Below are 20,865 nucleotides of genomic sequence, written 5' to 3'. Positions count from 1 at the left end.
CCCGGATTTGAACCGGGGACCTCTTGATCTGCAGTCAAATGCTCTACCACTGAGCTATACCCCCTCTGCTGGGAAGTTGCTGCCGAGCTGCTCTGGTGCCTGCAGCCTGCACCGAGCATGCCTCTCCTCACACTGCATGCACTGCGTGCACTGCATGCACTGCTCACACTGCTCACACTGCTCGCACTGCATGCACTGCTCACACTGCATACACTGATCACAGTGCATGCACTGCACACACTGCTCATACTTCATACACTGCGCACACTGCATACACTGCATGCACTGCTCATGCTGCACACACTGCTCACACCGCATGCACTGCATGCACTGTTCACACTGCTCGCACTGCTCACCCTGCTCACGCTGCTCACACTCCTCACACTGCTCACACTGCACACACTGCTCACACTGCACACATTTACACACCTGCACACACTCCTCACACTGCTCACACTGCTCACATCGCTCACACTGCTCACACTGCTCACACTTACCCCCCTGCACACACACTGTCTCCCCTCCACACCCCTGCAGGACCCCCACATAGGGGTTGGGGGTTACCGGGGGGGGGGGTCCATGCCCCACTCCCCTGTGGTCACAGCTTTCGGGGCCCCACGGAGCCAGCAGAGGCAGGAGCGTGAAGGAACCAAACCCTTGAGTTGAGGCAAAGCCAAACCCGGGCCGTGCAAGCTGCTGGGAGCTGCTGGGGGAGCCCCAAATCTCCCCTCTGCCCCCCCCCCAAGCCACCAGGGCCAGGGGGTGCCGAGCGGCTGCGGGGATTAAGCAGAGACAGCTCCGGGCGAGTGCCCAGCGGGAGGCGGATGGGGAAGTGGCCCAGGATTGTCCCCGGGGAGGCCGGGTCAATATTTAATATTTGCTCCCTAAGCTCCTGCGCAAACGCCTGTGGGGGTGGCCGCGGGGAGAGGGGGGGGGGTCCTGGCCCTCAGGCTGCAGCGGCACAAGGCGAAGGGAGGATTTTGGGTGGCCCCCGGTGCCGGCAGCCGCTGGGTTCCCCTCCCACGTCATTGCAGCACCCGTCGGGGTCTCTTGTGCAGGTGGGGAAACTGAGGCACGGGGGAAGGGGGGGGGCAGCAGAGGCTTGGGGATGGAGGCCCCGAGGAGGAACCCACAGGAGGGGAGGCCCCGGTGCACCCCACTCCCCTCTGGCCACCAGCAGCCCCCAGTAACAACCCCCCCCAGCTCCCAGTTGGGACAGCCGCCAGGAGCAAGCCCTGGGGGGCTCTCCCCACTGCCAAGTGTATTGGAGGGGTCTGGGGGGTGGGGGGGAGCCCTGGCTGAGCCCCCCCACACACACACACTTGGGGATGCGGTGGTGGCACTGTCTGGGGACCACTCAGCACCGGGGGGGGGGGAGATAAGGGGCAGGCAGCAAACACCTCCTTTGCAGCACCATTAGGGAAGGTGCAAAGCTCGTCACCCCTGGGTGCTGAGTGCAGGGGGGGGGGGCTCCGGGGTAGTGCAGAGCACGGGGCTGGAGCCGAGCAGGCGCCGGGGGGGCCAGACTGCTCCGAGGGGGCCGTTTGCTTTGGGGCTGTAGCCCCCAGCCAGGGGAAGGCTGGCAATTATGATAATCCCTTAACCCCTGATTGCCTCCTCCTTCCCCATTAGGTGGGCAAACAGTTTTAGCAGCGGGGGGGGGGGTGGAGGGGGGGGGGGGGCAGATAGGGCACGGGCTACAAATAGCGGGTGCCCCAGCCCCGAGCACCCCAGAAACGAGCACCCCAACCCCACTGCCAGCAGCATGCAGCCGGTCCTGGCCCTCCTCTGCCTCGGTGCCACGCTCCTGCCCGTCGCCTGCGGCCACCTCTGGGCCTGGATGTACTCCCTGCCCCGGCACCCCCCCGAAGAAGCCGCTCTGGGCAGGAGAGCAGGGCCTGGGGACAACCTGGAGGAGGTGAGAGGTGGCGTTGTCCCCAGCCGGGGGGGGTTTCTGGGAGGGGGGGGACACAGGGGGACAGGGGGACCGGCAGCCGCAGCAGGGCTGGAGGTTTTGCAGCAGGGCAGAAGTTTGGAGCAGGGGTGGGTGAAGACTTTGCAGCGGGGGGGGGGGGATGAAGGCTTTGCAAAGCGTTGGGTGAAGGTTTTGCAGCTGGGGGGGTGAAGGTTTTGTAGCGGGGGGGTGAAGGTTTTGTATCAGGGGCGGGTGACGGCTCTGCAGCCACCCGGAGAGGAAAGGGGGGGGGACACAATTTGCAGCCAGGGTGGGCGCAGGCTTCGTGGCGAGGGTGGGCGCAGGGGGTGCAGCCGGGGGGTGCGGGGGGTGCAGGGGGAGGTCGGGGGGTTACTGGGGGTGGGGGGGGGGGGTCCCGCAGGGCTGGGAGCCGGGAGGGGGCGCGGGCGGCAGCGGGCGCTCCAGTGGCGCAATCGGTCAGCGCGCGGTACTTATAGGGCAGTACGCGGAGCAATGCCGAGGTTGTGAGTTCGAGCCTCACCTGGAGCAGGACTTTTATGGGGCTCCGGGAGTGGGGTGGGCACATCCCCTGTCACCCCCCCCAACCAACCGCTGCTGCTGCCCTCCTCTCACCACAGCCGGGTTTTATTTTCCCGAGAGAAAACGGGAAAACGGCTGCTGCGGCCGGCAGCCTGCGGCGATGGGGCCCCCGTGTGCCAACGGCACCGAAAAGGAACCTCGGTCCTGCCCTAAAAGCCTCGGGGATCCCTATCCAGCCCTAAAAGCAGAGCCCCCAGCCCTGCCCTAAAATCCCTGAAGCCCCCACTCCTACCCGAGCACCCCTTTGCCCCCCAAACCCCCCCCCACTATGCGCTCGCCGCAGCCGTGCCCCAAACCACGCGCACCGCTCCTGTGCCACCCCAAGGAGCTCCTCGTGGAGACAACTGGGGACGGGCGTCCCCACCCCAACCCCCCCCTGACCTTTTTGTGTGCCCCCCCGTGCAGGTTCCGGCGTGTGGCCCCTCCAGCCCCTGCGCCCAGGGTCACTTCTGCGACGAGCATTTTGGGCTGTGCCTCCCCGCGCGCCCCGTGGGGCAGTACTGCCGCCGCGACCCCCACTGCGCCCAGGGCCTGCTCTGCATGTTCGGGAAGTGCCAGCAGCCCGTGCCCCACGGGCAGGAGGGTGAGCAGGGGATTGGGATTAGGGGGGGACACAGGGCAGCCCCCCCCAGACCCAACCCTAAAATCTGGGGGACGCTGGTGGGGACGGTGGGGACGCGGAGACGGTGGCACCGCGGTGCCAAACGGGGTGGGTGCCACCTTCCCGCATCCGTCGGGCGCTCGGCCCTATTGATAAATGGGGTTGGGGGCTCTTTTCCCTTAACCCCCCCCATCTTTTTAATCCCAATCCCAGGAGCTCGGTGCCAGCGGGATGAGGATTGCGGGCCGGGGGGGTGCTGCGCGCGGCGGCACGGGGAGCGGGTGTGCCAGCAGCGGCCGGCGGCGGGGCAGGGTTGCCACGTCCCCCCCGGGGGTCTCGCCTTCAGCATCAACCAGCGCTGCCCCTGCCAGGCCGGGCTCCTCTGCAGGGCATCTGCGCCCCCCCCAGAGTGAGTCCGGGCACCGGGGGGGGGGGTGTGGGGGTGGGGGGGTGTGGGGTGGGGGGGGGAGAAAAAAAGGGGGTGATGAGGTGGGGTCTCAAGGGGCGCAGCAAGGCTGCAAGGGGGTTGGGGAAGGGGGAGGCGTCACCGCGTGCCCCCGATGTCCCCCCCGTGCCCTCAATGTCCCCCCCGTGCTCCCAATGTCCCCCCATGCCCCTGATGTGTCCCCAGTGTTCCCCCATGCCCCAATATCCCCCCCATGCCCCAATGTCCCCCCCATGCCCCAATATCCCCCCCATGCACCCCAATGTCCCCCCATGCCCCAATATCCCCCCCCCCGTGCCCCCGATGTCCCCCCATGCTCCCAATGTCCTCCTGTGCCCCAATGTCCCCACGCACCCCTAATGCCCCCCCCCCGTCACCAATCTCCCCCCATGCCCCGATGTCCCCCCCATGCCCCAATGTCCCCCCATGCCCCCCCAATGTCCCCCCATGCCCCAATGTCCCCCCCCACATCCCCAATGTCCCCCCGTACCCCCAGTACCCCCCATGCCCCAATGTCCCCCTGTGCCCCAATATCCCCCCCATGCCCCCCCGATGTCCCCCCATGCCCCAATGTCCCCCCGTACCCCCAGTACCCCCCCATGCCCCCCCGATGTCCCCCCATGCCCTGACCCCCCCCGTGTGTCCCCCCCCCAGCAGGAAGGCGCTGGAGCACTGGCCGGAGAAGAGCGAGTGGCGCTGCCGGCGACCCTGAGCCACCACCCCCGGGCTGCCCCCTGTAAATACCCCACAGAGCCCCCCCCCCAGCGACCCCCGACCCCCCCCCCACGGCAGCCGGGCAGGTCCCGGCCCCCCCAGACCCCCCCCCAACCCCCCCATATGGCAAAATTTGGGGTCCCCGCGGGGCTGCGCCCTGCTCCGTCCCGGCTTTGTGCCCCCCCCCCAGCTTTATGCCCCCCCCCCAAGCTTTGTGCCCCCCCCCCAAGCTCTGTACCCCCCCCTAAGCTCTATACCCCCCTCCCAGCCCCGTGTGCCCCCCCCCTCCCCAATTTATGCCCCCCCCCAGCAGGCACGGCCGCGTTCGGTCACCGAACTCTTTATTACAAAGAACCAAGCGAGCGGGGGGCGAGTGCCCCCCCCCCCAAAAAAAAAAAAAAAAAAAAAGGAGAATAAATAAATAAAATACGTTTTGTCAGGATTTAAATAATTTTTTTTTTTTTTTTTTGGGGGGGGGGCGACATAAATACGGGACGACCCTCTGCCCGCTGTGGGGTGGGGTGGGGGGGGGGGGGGCAATTGCCTTGCCCCCCCCCCCGTGGGGGCGAGGGGGGGTCTCAAAGCACTTGGCAGGCAGTGACACCGAGTGTGTGCCCCCCCACCCGGGAAAAAAAAATAAAAAATTAATTAAAATTAATTAAAGGGGGGGGGGGAAACTGAGGCACGCGGCTTGGCAGCGGCAGGGCTGGGAGCCCCCCCCCCCCCGGCAAGGCTGGTGGTCTGGGTAAGGCAGCGACCCCAGGAGCCCCCCCCCCCCCGCAGCATCACCCCAAATTGGGGGGGGGTCAGGGTTTTTTTTTTGGGGGGGGCTGACCCAAAAATAGGGTGAGCCCGGTCCCACGGTGAGGGGTGGGTGTGGGGTGCCCCCCCCCCTCATTGAGGCATGGGGATGGGGGGGGCTCCCTTCCTCCCCCCCCCCCAGTGAGGGCAGCACCCTGGGGTGCTGGGGGGGGGGCATGGGGGGGGGACAGACGGACGGACAGGCTCACGGACAGACGGACACGGCTGGGGGGGGGGGGGGGAGCACACGGCGGGGGGGGGTGGCACAGAATGGGGGGGGGGTAAGGGGGGGTGTGGGGAGGGGGGGGGCGGTGTAGGACCCCCCCCCCCCATTGGGACCTGCTGGGCTGGGGCAGCTGTTAGCACGGGTTAGCCCCCCCCCAAAAAAAAAATGCCCCCCCCCAGCCCCATTCGGAGCCCCCCCCACACTGCAAACGCATGCAAACCGTGCTCCCCCCCCCCCCCAAGGCAGGCAGCACCCAAGGGGGGGGGGGCAACAGCCTGGGGTGTTGCCCCCCCCCCAAAAAAAAACAAACCCACACACGCATGCACCCCTCCGGCTGGGGGGGGGGGCAGCAGGCAGCCCCCCCCCCACACACAGCTGGGGGGGGGGGGCAAAGAGCACCATGGAGCGGGGGGGGCACCCGAGGGGGGGGGGCACCAGCAGGGTAAAGGCTGGCGGGGGGGGGATTTATTTTTTTTTTTTTTTTTGGGGGGGGGGGCACGGCCCCCCCCTACACCCCCCCTGGGGTCCCCTTTGGTCACTTGCTCTCCCTGTAGGCACCGTGAGATGCTGGGGGGGGGGGGGCTGCAGCGGGGTCTTCCCCCCCCCCCATACCCAAATGTGGCTGGGGGGGGCCCAGGAAAAGGGGAGCCCCCCCCAGGAAAAGGGGAGCCCCCCCAGGAAAGGGGGGAGCCCCCCCCAGGATTTTTTTTTGGGGGGGGGAGCCCCCAGGGTGGGGGGGGCTCAGGGCACGCAGCCCCCAAAGGCAACCTGGGGGGGTGGGGGGGGGGGGCTCTCCTCACCCCAAAAGTGGCACTTTTGGGGTGGGGGGGGGGGGCCCTATCCCCATCTTGGCCCCCCCCCTCGCCCTAACGGGTGTAAACGTGGTGCCCCCAGCCCCCCCCCTCGCCCTGCTCCAGCCCCAGGGGTTCCCGGCCTTTGGCTCGGCCCCGTAACACCCGGGGGGGCCGGTGGCCGGGCGTGGGGTGGGGGGGGATTTGGGGCCCCCCCCCGCGTAAATCTTCATCCTCCTCTTCCTCCTCCTCCTCCTCCTCTTCCTCCTCTTCCTCCTCTTCTTCCTCGCCGGGGTCGGTCTCCACCTCCATGCAGGAATCGCCGGGGGGGTGCCCGGGGGGGGCAGCTTCTGGGGGGGGGGGCGTTGGGACGGAGCCCCCCCCGGGGGGGCTACCGCGCTCCCCCCGGCCCTGCGGCTCCCCGTGCACCAGGAACGGGCCCTGGGTGGGAGGAGAAGCGAGCACACCGTGCGGGGGGGGGGTTGGGGGGGGGGGCACGGGGGGGGGGGCACAGTTAGTAAGGGGGGGGGCAGGTTATCCGCGCGCCGTGGGGTTGGGGGGGTGCAGGGGGGGGGGCGCATGCAGCTTCTGCCCAGCCTGGGTTGCTTATATTGGGGGGGGGGGCACTGGGATAGGGTATGGGGGGGTTGGGGGTGGGGGGGGGACACGGGGGGGTAAATAGCAGAGCGGGGGGGGGCAGTGGGGGGGGGTCCTGCTTGGTGGGGGAGGGGGTGACAGACGACACGGGACAGACGGCCCCCCCTTGGCCCCCCCACACTAGGGGGGTGTTGGGGACCCCCCCCACCCGGATTGAGTATGGTCTGGGGGGGGGGGTGAGGGGTGTCCTGGGGGGGGGGTCTGCACCCCCGAAGCCCACCCCTGCCACCTGGAGGGGTGTGGGGGGGGGGCTGCAGCCCCCTGGGGGTCTTAGAGGGGGCAGATCTCTGGGGGGGGGGGGCACAGATCCCCACAGAGATCTGGTCCCGGGGGGGGGGTGGCAGGGGACAGGTCCTGAGGGTGACCTTGACGTGGGGGGGGGGGGCAGAATGACCCCGGGGGTGCCCCCAGTCCCCAGGGTGGCCCTGACATTAATGGGGGGGGGGTCCTGAGTGTGTGCTGGGGGGGGCCCATGGCAGCCCTGCCCCCAGGGGTGTCCCCAATGCCCCAGAGTGGCCATGACAATTATGGGGGGGGGTCCTGAGTGCAGGCTGGGGGGGGCCCCATGGCAGCCCTAACCCCAGGGGAGTCCCCAGTGCCTGGGGTGACCATGACATTGATGGGGGGGTCCCCATTTTGTGCTGGGGGGGGTCCCCTGCTCCCCAGGGTTGCCATGACATTAATGGGGGGGTCCTGAGTGTGTGCGGGGGGGGGTCCCCGTGGCAGCCCTGCCCCCAGGAGTGCCCCCCATCCCCGGGATGACCACGACATCGACGGGGAGGGGGTGTCCCCATTGCAGGCTGTGTCTTTGAGGGGGGGGGCGGTGATGCTGTGTGTGTGTGTGGGGGGGGGGGGCTCCCCGCCGCCCCCTCACATCGCGTGCTCCTCCAGGGGCGGCGCAGCGGCGGCAGCGGCGTGGGTGGGGGTGGGGGTGGGCGAGGGGGTGTCATCGCCGCCGCCGCCCCCCCCCAAAAAGGCCAGGTTCCTGCGCAGGGAGGTGAGCACCTGTACCTGCAGGTTGGAGACGGGCGCGGGGCTGGCGGCCAGGGCGGCCGTGGCCATGGTGCGGCTGAGCAGGGGGTTGGGGGGGGTGGAGCTGGGGGGGTGCGTGGCCTTCCAGTAGGCCTCCAGGTACTCGGCCAGGTGCTCGCACGCCTCCTCCAGCTGGTTCTCGTCCAGCACGATGTCGAACATCTCCTGGGGGGGGGGAAGGGGATGGAGAGAGGTGGGTGGGGCTTGTGGGAGAGGGGTGGGGCTTGGGGGAGAGGGGCGGGGCTTTGGGGGAGGTGGGCGGGGCTTTGGGGGAGGTGGGCGGGGCTTTGGGGGAGGTGGGCGGGGCGCATGGGAAGGGAGTGGGGTTTGGGGAGGGAGCAGGGATTGTGAGAGAGGGTGGGGGTTGAGGGAGGTGGGCGGGGCTTATGGGGAGGGGGCGGGGCTCGAGGGAGGGGGTGGGGTGCATGGGAAGAGGGTGGGGCATGTGGGAGAGGGGCGGGGCTTGGGGAGGTGGGTGGGGCTTTGTGGGAGGGGCGGGGCACATGGGAAGGGGGTGGGGCTTGGGGAGATGGGCGGGGCTTGCAGGAGGTGGGTGGGGCTTGTGGGAGGGGGCGGGGCTTGTGGGAGGGGCAGGGCTTGTGGGAGGGGCAGGGCGCATGGGAAGGGGGCGGGGATTAGGGGGAGGGGTGGGGATTGAGGGAGGGGCGGGGATTAGGGAGGGGCTTGTGGGAGGTGGGTGGGGCTTGTGGAAGGGGGCGGGGCGCATGGGAAGGGGGTGGGGTTTGGGGAGGGGGCAGGGAGTAGGGGCTGGGGCTTGAGGAGGTGGGCAGGGCTTGTGGGAGGGGGCGTGGCTTGGGGAGGTAGGCGGGGCTTGCCAGAGGTGGGTGGAGTTTGTGGGAGGGGGTGTGGCTTGTGGGAGGGGGTGTGGCTTGTTGGAGGGGCTTGTAGGGAAGGGTGGGGCTTGGGAGAGGTGGGTGGGGCACGTGGGAGGGGCTTGGGGGAGGTGGGTGGGGCTTGTGAGGAGGGGGTGGGGCTTGTGGGGAGGGGCGTGGGTTGTTGAAGTGGGCGTGGCTTGGGGGAGTGGCTTGGGGGAGGGGTGGGGCTTGTGGGAGGTGGGTGGGGTTTGAGGGAGGGGCTTTGTGAAAGGGGTGGGGTCTTTTGGAGGGAGCAGGGCTTGTGGGGTGGGAGGAGTCTCTGGCCTTGGGGGTGGAGCCTGTGGTGTCTGGGGGTGGAGCTTCAGACCCCAATAGGGCAGTGGGTGGGGCCTGGTAAACCTGGGGGTGGAGCTTATGACCCTAATAAGGCAGGGGGCGGAGCCTGTGGCACATAGGGGCGGGGCTTCTGGCCTGAATAAGGCAGTGGGTGGAGCCGAGAGAGGCTGGGGGCGGAGCTTATGGGCCGAGATCGATGGTGGGCAGAGCCTATCACACAAGGGGGGCGTGGCTTCGGGCCAGAACGAGGCAGAGGGCGGAGCCTATGGCATGTTGGGGGCGGGACCTCAGCTGGGGACCGGCTCACCCCATTGCCGGGGGGGCGGTGGCAGGAACCAACGGCAGGGCGGGGCCAGAGGGTGTGGCCAGGGGGGCGTGGCCAGGGTGGGCGTGGTCAGGGGGGCGTGGCTTACGGGCGGGCACTGCGCCAGCTTGTCGGAGGCCACCATCTGCACGTTGAGGTGCTTGGCCTGCGATTTACCCCGGGACTTCACCAGCCGCTGCAGCACCTGGGGGGGGCACAAAGGGTCACGGGGACCCCCCCATGAACCTTAAACCCCCCGAATTTCCCCCAAACCCACCTTGGGGGAGGCGATCTTGATGTAGACGACGATGGGCGCCAGCGAGGTCTTGGCCAGCTGGGCCGGGTGGTTGATGGTGTCGGCGTCCAGGGCCACCAGCTGCAGCGTGCGAGCCAGCTCGAAGATGCGCTCCGTCTCGCTCTGCACCTCGGCTGGGGGGGGGGCACAAAGGGGGGGGCACCTCAGGGGGGGTTGGGGTCGGGGTGGGGGTGGGACGGGGGTTGGGTGATCATGGGTTGAGCCCCTGGGGTGTAGGAGGGGGGTGGGGGCGGATGAACTGGGGGGGTGTTGGGGGGTCCTCAAAAAAAGGGGGGTGTTCTGGGATCCTATAGGGAGGCCAAAAAATGGGGAGGGAGGATATGGGGGGGGGTCCAAGGGGGTGTGGGGGGTGTGGGGGGGTCCTGCTGGGTCCACGCTGCGGACACAAGGGATCTGTAGCAGGAGCAGGGCATGGAGGGGAGGAAAAAAACCCAAGAAAAGGGGAAAAGAAAAAGAAGGAGAAAAAGAAGGAGAAAAAGAAAAAGAAAAAAAGAAGGAGAAGGAGAAGGAGAAGGAGAAAAAGAAAAGGAAAAAGAAAAGGAAAAAGAAGGAGAAAAGGAAAAAGAAGGAGAAAAAGGAAAGGAAAAAGGAAAGGAAAAAAAAAACACAGCAGAGAGAGGATAAAAGGGGAGGGGGGGGGGCAAAAAAAAAAATAAAAGGGGGTCCCGGGAGCCCCCTCCCCATGCATCCATCAGCATGGAGCGGGGAGGCGACGTGCTGGGGGGTGAGGGGGGGCTGGCGGCGTGCCCCGGGTGGGGGGTGGTTAGGGTTTAGGGTTTGGGGGTGGAAGGGGGGTGTTTTGGGGGGGGATTTTGGGGTCTTTACCCAGGCTGGAGCGCGTGCTGGAGCGCTCAATGATGGTGTGCTTGCTGGGGTTGTTGAGCACCGAGCGCTTGGCCAGCGAGATGTCGGCCGTCACCCGTGTGATGGAGATCCTACGGGGGTGGGGGGCAGGGGGTGAGGGGGGGGGGACATCAGGAGACCCCCCCCCGGACCCCCTCTCCATCCTCCCCGCAGTCCAGCAGGTGAGACCCTGCTGCCAGGCAGGGAGGTATGGGACTGGGGGGGGTCTCCATGGGGCTGGGGGTCCTAAAATGGGGCTGAGGGACCTCCATGGGGCTGAGGGGATCTCCCTATGGGGCTGGGGATCCTAAAAGGGGATGAGGGACCCCCCATGGGGCTGAGGGGTCCCCATGGGGCTGAGGGGGTTCCTATGCGGCTGGGGGTCCTAAACGGGGCTGAGGGGGTCTCCATGGGGCTGGGGGGGTCCCCATGGGGCTGGGGGTCCTAAAAGGGGATGAGGGACCCCCCATGGGGCTGAAGGTGTCCCCTTGGGGCTGAGGCGGTCCCCATGGGGATGAGGGATCCCTATGGGGATGAGAAGGTCCCTATGGGGCTGGGATTGTCCCCATGGGGCTGGGAGTCCTAAACGGGGATGAGAGACCCCCCACGGGGCTAAGGGGATCCCCATGGAGCTGGGGGATCCCCAGGGGCCTGAGGGGGTCCCAATGGGGTTGATGAACCCCCACAGGGCTGAGGACCCCCCTATGGGGCTGACGACCCCCCTATGGGGCTGAGGACCCCCCCGGGCCCCCCCTCACCTGCCGTCAAAGCGATGCTTCAGGAAGTCGAAGAGGGCTTTCTGCATCATGTCCGTCACCTGGCGAGGGAAGGGGGCAGCGCCTGGCACCCGGGCAGCCCCCCCCCGACACCTTACCCCCCCCCCAGTGTCCCCGTGTCCCCATGTGTCCCCCCCCCACCGTGTGTGTCCCCCCCCTCACCTCGTAGCCCTTGAGCGAGGGCCCCACCAGGATGATGGGCCGCATGGAGGGCACCACGTCGTAGGGCGGCACGTGCTCGGCCTGCACGGGGGGGGCACAAATGGGGGGTTACAGGGCTGGGGGGGGGTCAGGGGGGGTCAGCAGGAGGGTTTTTTTGGGGTGGGGGGGTCACACACCCCGGGGGGGGTCACACACACACACACACACACACGTGCATGGTTGGGATGGGTGCTTCACCCCATGATATGGGGGGGTTAATTGGGGTGGGGGGGGTTAATTGGGGTATGGGGGGGTTAATTGGGGTGTGGGGGGGTTAATTGGGGTGTGGGGGGGTTAATGAAGGGGGGGGGTCCTGCCGCTACTCACCGATTTCTGCTTCTGCTTCGCTACGTCCCGAGGCGCCGCGGGGGGGGCCGGGGGGGGCGCAGAGGAGACAAACAAGGCATGCGTGTTATTGGGGGGGGGGGGTGAGGGGGGGTCCCTGGGGGGCTTTTTTTTTTTTTTTTTTTTTTTTTGGGGGGGGGTCATCATCTTCCTCCCCCCCCCCCATCCCTTCTCAGGGCGTTGCAGTGAGCAGCTCCCTCACGTTAATTAAAATTATTAAAAGTATTAAAAGTATTAAAATTATTAAAATTGAGGGGCTTTTTTTTTGGGGGGGGGGTACCCAGACCCTGCAGCCCCCCCCCACCAGGTCTGTGGGGCTATGGCAGCCCCCGCCCCCCCCATCCCGGGCTGTGGTTGAGTCCGAGCCAACTGTTCCTTGGGGGGGCGGAACGTTCCACTCGCATTCGCGGGGGGAGACGAGAGGGGCACGGCACACACCATGCGCACACCGGGGGGGGGGGGGCACGGAATGGTCCATGTCTGAATCGTGGGGGGTGGGGCAGCCACGGATTGAACCATCCTATGGTCATGGGGGGGAGGCATGGAATGGTCCATCCTATTGATCGTGGGGGGGGCATGGACTGAACCATGCCATGACCATAGGGGGGGCACAGCCACGGGCTGATCCATTCTATTGATCATGGGGGGGGGGGCAGCCACGGACTGAACCATCCCAGGGATCATACGGGGATGCAGCCACGGACTGAACCATTCCATGATCGTAGGGGGGACACAGCCATGGACTGAACTATCCTATTGATTGAAGGGGGAGGCAGCCACGGACTGCTCCATCCTATCAATCATAGGGGGAGGCAGCCACGGACTGCTCCATCCTATCAATCATAGGGGAAGGCTGCCACGGGCTGAACCATCCCTTGATCATGGGGGGGGACAGCCACGGGCTGAACCATTCCATGATCGTAGGGGGACACAGCCACAGACTGAACCACTCTATTGATCGAAGGGGGAGGCAGCCACGGACTGAACCATTCCATGACCACAGGGGGGCACAGCCACGGACTGAACCATCCCTTGATCACAGGGGGGATGCAGCCACGGACTGCTCCATCCTATGCTCATGGGGGGGGGGGCAGCCACGGAATGATCCACCCTATTGATCATAGGGGGGGCACAGCCATGGACTGAACCACCCCATGACCACGGAAGGGGGGGGGGGCACAGCCACATCCGAGCCCCCCACACCCCGTGGCCGCCCCCGTGGCCCCCCCAGCCCCTCTCCCCCCGGTGCGGACACTCATGCCCATGCTGCGCAGCGGCCCCGCGCCCCCGTGGCACTTGGGGGGGGGGGGGGAGAGCAGGGGCACGGCGTGCCCCAAGCAGCCCCCGGGGGGGGGGTCCACAGCTCCCCCCCCCCCACCCTGGGGGCAGTGTTAGGGCAGGCAGGGTGCAGCAGGCGAGCTTGGGGGGGGGGGGGCGTGCGTGGGGGCCGTTACCTTCCTAAAGAAGGGGATGCGCTTGGTGTGGGCGGGGGGGGTGGTGACACTGCTCACGCTACTCTTAGGGGAGCGCTGGGGGTCCGCCGCCTCCTCCTCCTCCTCCTCTAACTCATCGGGGTCAAAGGCAAAGCTAGGCATGTCCAGGGCACCTGGGGACGCACCGGAGCCGAGGGGGGGGTACACGGGGGGGGGACACGGGGACGGGAGGTAGGGGGGAGAGAAGAAGAGCGATAATGGCAGCGAAATAGGGGGGCTGCGAGGGGCTGGGGGGCTGCTGGGGGCTCGGGGATACCCCCTGCACGCTCAGCCGTCAGCATGGGGGGGCGACACCTCCGCCCCACGGACCCCCCCCGTATCACGGAGGGGACGCAGCGGCCGCCATCGATGGGATGGGTGAATTTGGGGGGGGGGGGGGGACACACGGATGGACCCCATACCCCAACACCGGGCCGGCCCCGCTCAGCCCACGGTGGGGGGGGGGTCGAGGGCACCCCGGACACCCTTACCGCTGGCCGGAGGGGTGGGCCGGCGGGTCCCCGTCACCACGTCCCCCAAACTGGAGCTGGAGTTGTCCCCCGATTTACTGGGGTGGAAAAAGAGGAGAGAGAAAGAGAGGGGTCAGGGTGGTGTTTTGGGGGGGGGGGGGGGGGGGGACAGAGGGATTTTGGGGGTGCTGGGGGGGGCACCTGGAGCTGAGGCGGTTCTGCCTCATCTTCTGCTCCTGCAGCAGCCGCATGGTGTCCAGCTTGACGGGGCTGGGGATGAAGCCGACCTCGCAGCCCTCCTTCACCAGCCGCCCGATCCACCAGTCGTTGTTGTACTTCTGCACCACGGGGGGGGCACAAAAAATCCCTGAAACACCCCCCACAAACACACCCCAACAGCCGGCCCCACCGCCGCCCCATTGCCTGCCCCACAGCCAGCCCCATTGCCGCCCCCTCTCCACTTTTAGGGCTCAGTCCCCCAAAAGCAGAGCTCCAAATTCCCTTTTGAGGCTCAAACCTTACTTTTTGGGACTCCCCCCCCCCTTTTATTTGTTTGTTTTTTTTGGGGGGGAGCTAAATAACCCCCTTCAGGGGGCTAAATACCCCCTCAAGTCTCCAGCCCCCTTTTGGGGTCTCAAACCCTTCTTTTTGTGTGTCAACCCCCCCCACCCACTTGGGGAGTCCAAACACCTCATCAGGGCTCAAACCCTACATTTTGGGACCCCCCCTCCAAAAAAAAAACACATGAAAAACCTCATTTTTGGAGCTCAAAACCTCCCCTCACAAACCCCAAATCTCCTTTTGGGGGGCTCGCTGCCTCCTTACCGTATCCCAAACCCCTCCATTTTGGGGCCGAACGCTCCCCTTTGGGGGCTCAACCCCAAAACCCCATTACCGGCCCCCACCCCCAGAACCCCGACGTGCCCCCCCCCACTTTGACGCCCACCTCCTTGATGTGCAGGAAGTCCCGGGGCTCGAAGCAGATGGCCATGCCCTGCACCGGGACGTCGTCGCCCCCCGAGGGGTTGTAGCCCACGTTGGTCCTCACGGCGAACGCCACCGGCTTCGTCTGCCCCACGGCACCGGGCTCAGCACCAGGATGTTGTGTGTCCCCCCCCCCCCCGGTACATGGAGCCCCCCCCCCAACACACAGACACACGCCCGGCATGGACTGGGGGAGCCGGGGTAGGAGCCGGGGTGCTCGTTAGCTAATTGGCCCAGGCCTGGGGGTAAGGAGCACGAGGGCCTGTGATGGGGGGGGGGGGCAGGGGTCCTGTTCTGCACTGGGGGGGTCCCAGGGGTCCTGTCCTGTCCTGGGGGGGTCCCAGGGGTCCTGTTCTGCACTGGGGGGGGTCCCAGGGGTCACATCCTGTACGGGGGGGGGGGTCTGTCTTGCACTGGGGGGGTCCCAGCTCTCCCCATCCTGAACTTGGGGGGTCCCATCCTGTACTGGGGGGGGTCCCAAGGGTCCCATCCCGTACTGGGGGGGGGTCTCAGGGGTCCTGTCCTGTACAGGGGGGGTCCCAGCCCTCCCCATCCCACACTGGGGGGGAGTCCCAGGGGTCCTGTCCCATACTGGGGGGGTCCCAGGGGTCCCATCCTGTACTGGGGGGGTCCTGTCCTGCACTGGGGGGGGATCCCAGGGGTCCTGTCCCATACTGGGGGGGGTCCCAGGGGTCATGTCCTGTACTGGGGGGTTCTGTCTTGCACTGGGGGGGTCCCAGGGGGGTCCCAGCCCTCCCCGTCCTGCACTGGGAGGGTCCCAGGAGTCTTGTCCCATACTGGGGAGGGTCCCAGGGGTCCCATCCCACACTGGGGGGGTCCCAGCCCTCCCCATCCTATACTGGGGGGGAGTCCCAGGGGTCCCGTCCCATATTTGGGGTGTCCAAGGGGTCCCGTCCCATACTGGGGGAGGTCCCAGGGGTCCCATCCTGTACTGGGGGGGGGGGGTCGCAGGGATCCCATTCCATACTGGGGGGGGATCCCAGGAGTCCTGTCCTGCACTGGGGGGGTCCCAGCCCTCCCCATCCTGCACTGGGGGGAGAGGTCCCAGGGGTCCTGTCCCATACTGAGGGAGGTCTCAGGGGCCCCATCCCATACTGGGGGGTTCCCAGCCCCCCCCTCCCCTTAATTTCCCCCCCCCCCTCAACCTTGGCTTTCTCCAGCTGTGCCAGCGCCTGCCTCTCAGCCTCCTTGCGCAGCGCCTCGCGGTCCTCCTCCAGCGACACGTCCGAGTCCGAGGGGCGGCTGGTGTACGACTCCGCCGAGCCCTTTGGGGGGGGGGGGGGACAAAAAGGGGTCAGCCCCCCCCCTGCCCAAACCCCTCAAACAGCCCCAATCCCCCCCCCGTTACACTCAGTCCCCATAACCTGCCTCCCCCCCGCAGCAGGGGAGGAGGTTTTGGGGGTCAGGGGGTGAAAAAGAAGAGCCTGAGCCCCCCCCCACCCCATCAAAGGACCCCCCCCCACCCCGGGTTGCCGGGGGGGGGGCCGTGCCGGGGTTATGGCAGGCCGCAGCTGTCGCCACCGCTCCGGCACGGAACGTGACACCGGGGCCAAGCTTAAATTGGGAGGGGAACCAGGACCCCCCCGGACCCCCCCCCCGGACCCCCCCAGACCCCCTCGGACCCCACTGCCCCCCCCCAGCCCGCTGCCACCCCCCCCCCCACATGGGGAAAGCCCCACGGTGCCCACCCTGTCCTGGCCCTACGGTGATGATGGGGGGGACATAGGGGGTGGGGGGGGGCCGGGGGGGGGGGGCAGGGGTCACCCCAGGACAGGGCTGGGGTTCAACCTGTGCCCCCCCCACCCCCCCCCCGGCCCCCTCCCCTCGCTATGGGGGGGTCTCCCCAGTGCCCCCCCAAGGCCGTGGTGCCCTCTGCGGGGTCAGCAACATTTTTTTGGGGGGGGGGCTGCCCCCCCCCAGACCCTCCGTGACCCCCCCCCACAATGCAGGACCCCCCCCAGCCCTCCTGCAGGGCAGGGCAGCCCCATTTGCCCTCCCCCCCCCACGTTCCCATGGGGGTGCAGACCCCCCCCCATGGGGCAGCAAGCAACCCCCCCCCTAAAGACCCCCCCCCCAAAAAAAATAAGAGCCATGGGGGCAGAAATCAGCTGCCCCCCCCCACCCCTTTGACCCCCCCCCCAGCCATAGGGACACGTCCCAGCCTGGGGGTCCCGGGGGGGGGGCAGTGGAGTGGGGTCTGGGGAGGTGTCAGGAGGGGGGGGGGGGCAATTGGGGGGGCTGCTAGGGGGGTTGCAGGCTCGATGTCCCCCCCCCCACGGCCCCACCGTTTCCTGGGACAGCCCCCCCAGGACTGGGGGGGGGGCAGGAAGGGATGGGGGGGGGGCTTGGTAGCCTGGGGGGGGCACTCACCAGGGCTGCGGGGGGGTCCTTGCCGGCCATCTCCATGGTGGCAGGGCCGGGGGGCGAGTGGGACACGGGGGGGGGAGGACACAAGGTGGGGGGGACACACGGGGGGGGGCGGGGGGGCGGCGCGCTGGGCGCCCTGGGTCGGGTTGCAGTCAGCCTGCGGGGTAAATATAGCCCAGGGAGGGCGGGGGGGGGGCACGGGGGGGTCAATGCCAAGCCCTGGCAGTGGATGTGGGTTGGGGAGGGGGGGGCTGTGCCCCCCCCCAAAGGGAGGGGTGTTGGGGGGGGTCCCAGGACCCCCCAAAGGGTGATGAAATGCCCCCCCCCGTGCTGGGTAGGGGAGGGTGGGGATGGGCTTGGGGGCACCCCAAAGCTCTGCTTTTATTTGGGGGGGGTCCGTGCCCCCCCCCCCCCCGGTTCTCAGGACCCCCACCTTGCACCCCTTGGGGGGGGGGGGGCACCTCAATCCCCCCCCCCCCCTCCAAGGGACCGTCCCCAGGAGCCCTGCAGGATGGGTGCAGGGGGATGGGAGATGGCTGGGGCCAACCGGGGGGGTCTGTGCCCCCCCCAAAAAAATAAAATAAATAATAAAGCCCCCCCCGGCCCCCCCACCTGGCGGACGAAGCTGTTGGAGGTGGTGTCGGACGAGGTGCTGCCGTCCGAGCGCTTGAAGCGGCTCTTGCGCTTGCTGTATTTGCTCTGGGGGGGGGGGGATAAGGCAAGGGCTGCAGAGAGGCCCCCCCGCAAAAAAAAAAATCCCCCCCTCCCCAAAAATCCCCCCCAAATCCCCCCATCCCCTAAAAAATATCCCCATCCCCAAAAAAATGCCCCCATCCCCCCCCAAAATGCCCCCCCCCCATCCTCAGCATCCATGCCTGGACTTATGGAGTCCCCCCCCCAAAAAAAAAAAGCCCCCCCCAGCAGCATAGGGCAGCCCCCCCCCGCTGCATGGAGTTCCCCCCCAGCCCCACAGACAGCCCCAATGGAGGGGTCTTGGGGGGGGGGGGGCGGCCAGGGGGTGTCCCATGTGCCCCTCCCTCACCGTCCCAGCTCACTGCCCCCCCCCCCCCCGGCATGCACAGCCCCCCCCCAGCAAACCACAACCCCCCCCCCCATTCCTCCCAGTTCCCTCCAGTGCTTCCCACTGGGGGCCAACTGGGAGAGCCCCCCCCCCAGCCCCATTGAGCCGCCCCCCCCAGGGGATGGGGGTGGTGGGCTGGGGGGGGGGGCACAGAGCTTGCTGGGGGGGGGGCAGCGAATGGGGCCGTGCCCCCCCCCCGGCATCATGGGGGGACAGCTGGGCCCAGCTGCTGCCGGCCGGGCTGGGTGGTCCCCCCCCCCTCAAGGACCCGGTATTTTTAGGTCCTTGCCCCCCCCCAAAAAAAAAAAAAAAACACCCTGCTCCCCCCCGGGCCTGTGCCCCCCCCTCGTGCTGTCACAGCCCCCCCAGCCACCCCCCACCCTAAAAAAAAGCCCCCCCCATCCCACCCCACCCATGGGATGAGGCTTTTTATTTGGGGGGGGGGGGGGACACACATTAGGGGGCGCCCCCCCCCCCCCCCGCACAGTTTTGCTGAAAGTTTCCCCATGTGGGGGGGGGGCACAGCCCCATGGTGCCCCCCCCTCCTATAAACCCGGGGTGCTGCTGGGGGGGGGGCACACCCGAAAAGGGGGGGGGGCGGTGACACAGCAAAGGGTGCTGACCCCCCCCCCCCCAAAAAAATAATAATAATAGGGGGGGGCTCGACCACCCCCAAAAATAAATCGGGGGGGGGGGGTCGACAAGCCCTAAAAAATAAATCGGGGGGGCTCGACCTCAAAAAATAAATGGGGGGGGTCGATTCCAAAAAGTAAATGGGGGGGGTCGACCCACAAAAAAATAAATGGGGGGGGGGGTCGAAAAGCCCTAAAAAATAAATCTGGGGGGGCTCAATCCCCCCCCAAAAATCTGGGGGGGGGTCGACCCCGCTTGGTGCTTTTTATCTGGGGGGGGGGGGGGGTTGGGTATCTCGGCCGGTGGGGGGGCACCCCATTTTGGGTGCCGGGGGGGGGAAATCTCCGCCGTGAAGGGGTAGCGGGGGGGGGGTTGGGGATGAGTGAGCCGTGGGGGGGTCCCCAGGAGCCGTGCCCCCCCCCCCCACCCCCCCGGGGGTGTCACCTGGAGGGCGGCGTTGTCCAAGACGTCCATTTGGATGTCCTGCGCGGCGCTGCGGGGGGGGCGCGCCATGCCCCCCTCCCGCACCATGGAGCTCGGCCTCCGCCGCACAGGGCCCCGAGGCGACGTTTTTTTTGTTTTTTTTTTTTGGGGGGGGGGACACAGGAGGAGGAGGAGGAAGGATGAGGAAGGAGGAGGAAGGAGGAGTGTTGTTATGGGGGGGGGCAATGAAAAGGGGGGGGGGCCGGGCAAGGGCTTTGCCTCCGCCCCGGCCGCTCCCACAGTGGTGGAGGGATGAGGGGATGCGGTGCCCCCCCCCCCCACATACACACACAGCAAGGCACTCCTCCCCACGGGGGGGGGGGGAGAGGAGGAGGAGGAGGAGGAGGAACCCCCCCCAGGAAAAAAATGGAAATATGTGGATAGGGTTTGACCCCCCCCAACAAAAATAAATAAATAATATATATATATATATATATATATATATATATATATATATATGGCTTAACCCCCCCCCCAGTAAAAATAAATATACATATATATATTATTTAACCCCCCCCAGGAAAAAAAAATAATAAAATAAAAATAAATATATATATATATGTGGCTTACCCCCCCCCCCCAGTAAAAATCAATATACGTATATATTGTTTAACCCCCCCAGGAAAAAAATAAAATAAAATAAAATAAAAAATATAAATATATGTGGCTTACCCCCCCCCAGTAAAAATCAATATATATATATATTATTTAACCCCCCCAGGAAAAATAAATAAATAAATAAATAAATATATATGTGGCTTAACCCCCCCGCAAAAAAAAAAAAAAAAAAAATATATATATATATATGGTTTACCCCCCCCCAATAATAAATAAATAAATAAATATCTTACAACCCCCCCCAAAAAAAATAAATATGTGTATATATGGTTTAACACCTCCCCCCCAAGTAAAAATAAATAAATAAATAAATAAATATGTGGTTTTGGGGAGGGGGGGGCACAGCCTGCAGCAGATTTGCTCGTTTGGGGGGGGGGGTGTCACAATAAAATAAAATAAAATAAAATAAAATAAAATAAAATAAAATAAAATAAAATAAAATAAAATAAAATAAAATAAAATAAAATAAAATAAAATAAAATAAAATAAAATAATAAAGGGGGGGGGGCACCAGCCCTGGGTGGGAGCTGGGGGGGGTGAGATGGTGGCAGGGCCTAGGCTAGGGGGGGGGCTGTGGGGGCTTTGCGGGGCTGTGGGGGGGGGTTATGGGGGCTGTGGGGGGCCATGGGGAGCTGTGAGGGCTGTGGGGGTGCTGGGGGGGCTCCAGGGGGGCTGTGGGGGGGGTTGTGGGGGGGCCTGTGAGGGCTGTGGGGGGGCTGGGGGTTGCTGGGGGGGGCTGTTGGGGGCCTGTGGGGCCTCTGGGGGGGCCTGTGAGGTCTATAGGGGACTGGGGGGGGTTGTGGGGGGGCTGTGGGGGCTCCAGGGGACTTGGGGGGGCACTGGGGGGCTGCGAGGCCTGTGGGGGGGCTGTGGGGGCCCTTGGGGGGGGGCTGTGAGGAGTCTGTGGGGGGGCTGTGGGGGTCTGGGGGGGGGGGGGGGCTTTGGGGTCTCGGCCCCGCCCCGCCGCGTTTTGCTGCGGGACCCCGGTGGCGGCAGC

At 66.2% G+C, this 20,865-nt stretch overlaps 2 protein-coding genes across 4 annotated transcripts; one reads left to right on the top strand and one right to left on the bottom strand.

The window, feature by feature from the left end:
• The first annotated feature begins 1,025 nt into the window (after positions 1–1,025).
• On the top strand, positions 1,026–4,289 carry LOC311422910 (dickkopf-related protein 3-like). Its single transcript, XM_084496431.1, has 5 exons — positions 1,026–1,058; positions 1,765–1,918; positions 2,921–3,098; positions 3,330–3,525; positions 4,219–4,289. Exons 2-5 carry the CDS (start codon positions 1,766–1,768, stop codon positions 4,271–4,273), a joined length of 582 nt encoding a protein of 193 aa, XP_084352557.1. The 5' UTR covers positions 1,026–1,058; position 1,765; the 3' UTR covers positions 4,274–4,289.
• A 1,755-nt stretch (positions 4,290–6,044) lies between these two features.
• CACNB1 (calcium voltage-gated channel auxiliary subunit beta 1) lies at positions 6,045–19,344 on the bottom strand. 3 transcript variants are annotated; one of them, XM_084496427.1, is made up of 14 exons: positions 19,212–19,344; positions 17,666–17,752; positions 15,832–15,951; positions 14,628–14,750; positions 13,883–14,019; positions 13,703–13,779; positions 13,194–13,345; positions 11,356–11,436; positions 11,176–11,234; positions 10,400–10,509; positions 9,536–9,687; positions 9,368–9,463; positions 7,762–7,947; positions 6,045–6,534 (listed from the first exon to the last, which is right to left on the bottom strand). In XM_084496427.1, exons 1-14 carry the CDS (start codon positions 19,296–19,298, stop codon positions 6,169–6,171), a joined length of 1,833 nt encoding a protein of 610 aa, XP_084352553.1. In that variant the 5' UTR covers positions 19,299–19,344; the 3' UTR covers positions 6,045–6,168. The 3 variants fall into 3 exon arrangements, with proteins under 3 accessions (XP_084352553.1, XP_084352554.1, XP_084352555.1); XM_084496428.1 differs by lacking the exon at positions 13,194–13,345 and adding an exon at positions 11,722–11,741 and having other exon boundaries at positions 6,050–6,534; XM_084496429.1 differs by lacking the exon at positions 6,045–6,534 and having other exon boundaries at positions 7,276–7,947.
• Between the last annotated feature and the right edge of the window lie 1,521 nt (positions 19,345–20,865).

The sequence above is a fragment of the Aythya ferina genome (assembly GCF_964211825.1).
Source record: "Aythya ferina genome assembly, chromosome: 23".
Lineage (NCBI taxonomy): Eukaryota > Metazoa > Chordata > Aves > Anseriformes > Anatidae > Aythya > Aythya ferina.
The sequence above is the reverse complement of the archived record's forward strand: the minus strand, read 5'-3'. Positions and strand labels throughout refer to the sequence as shown.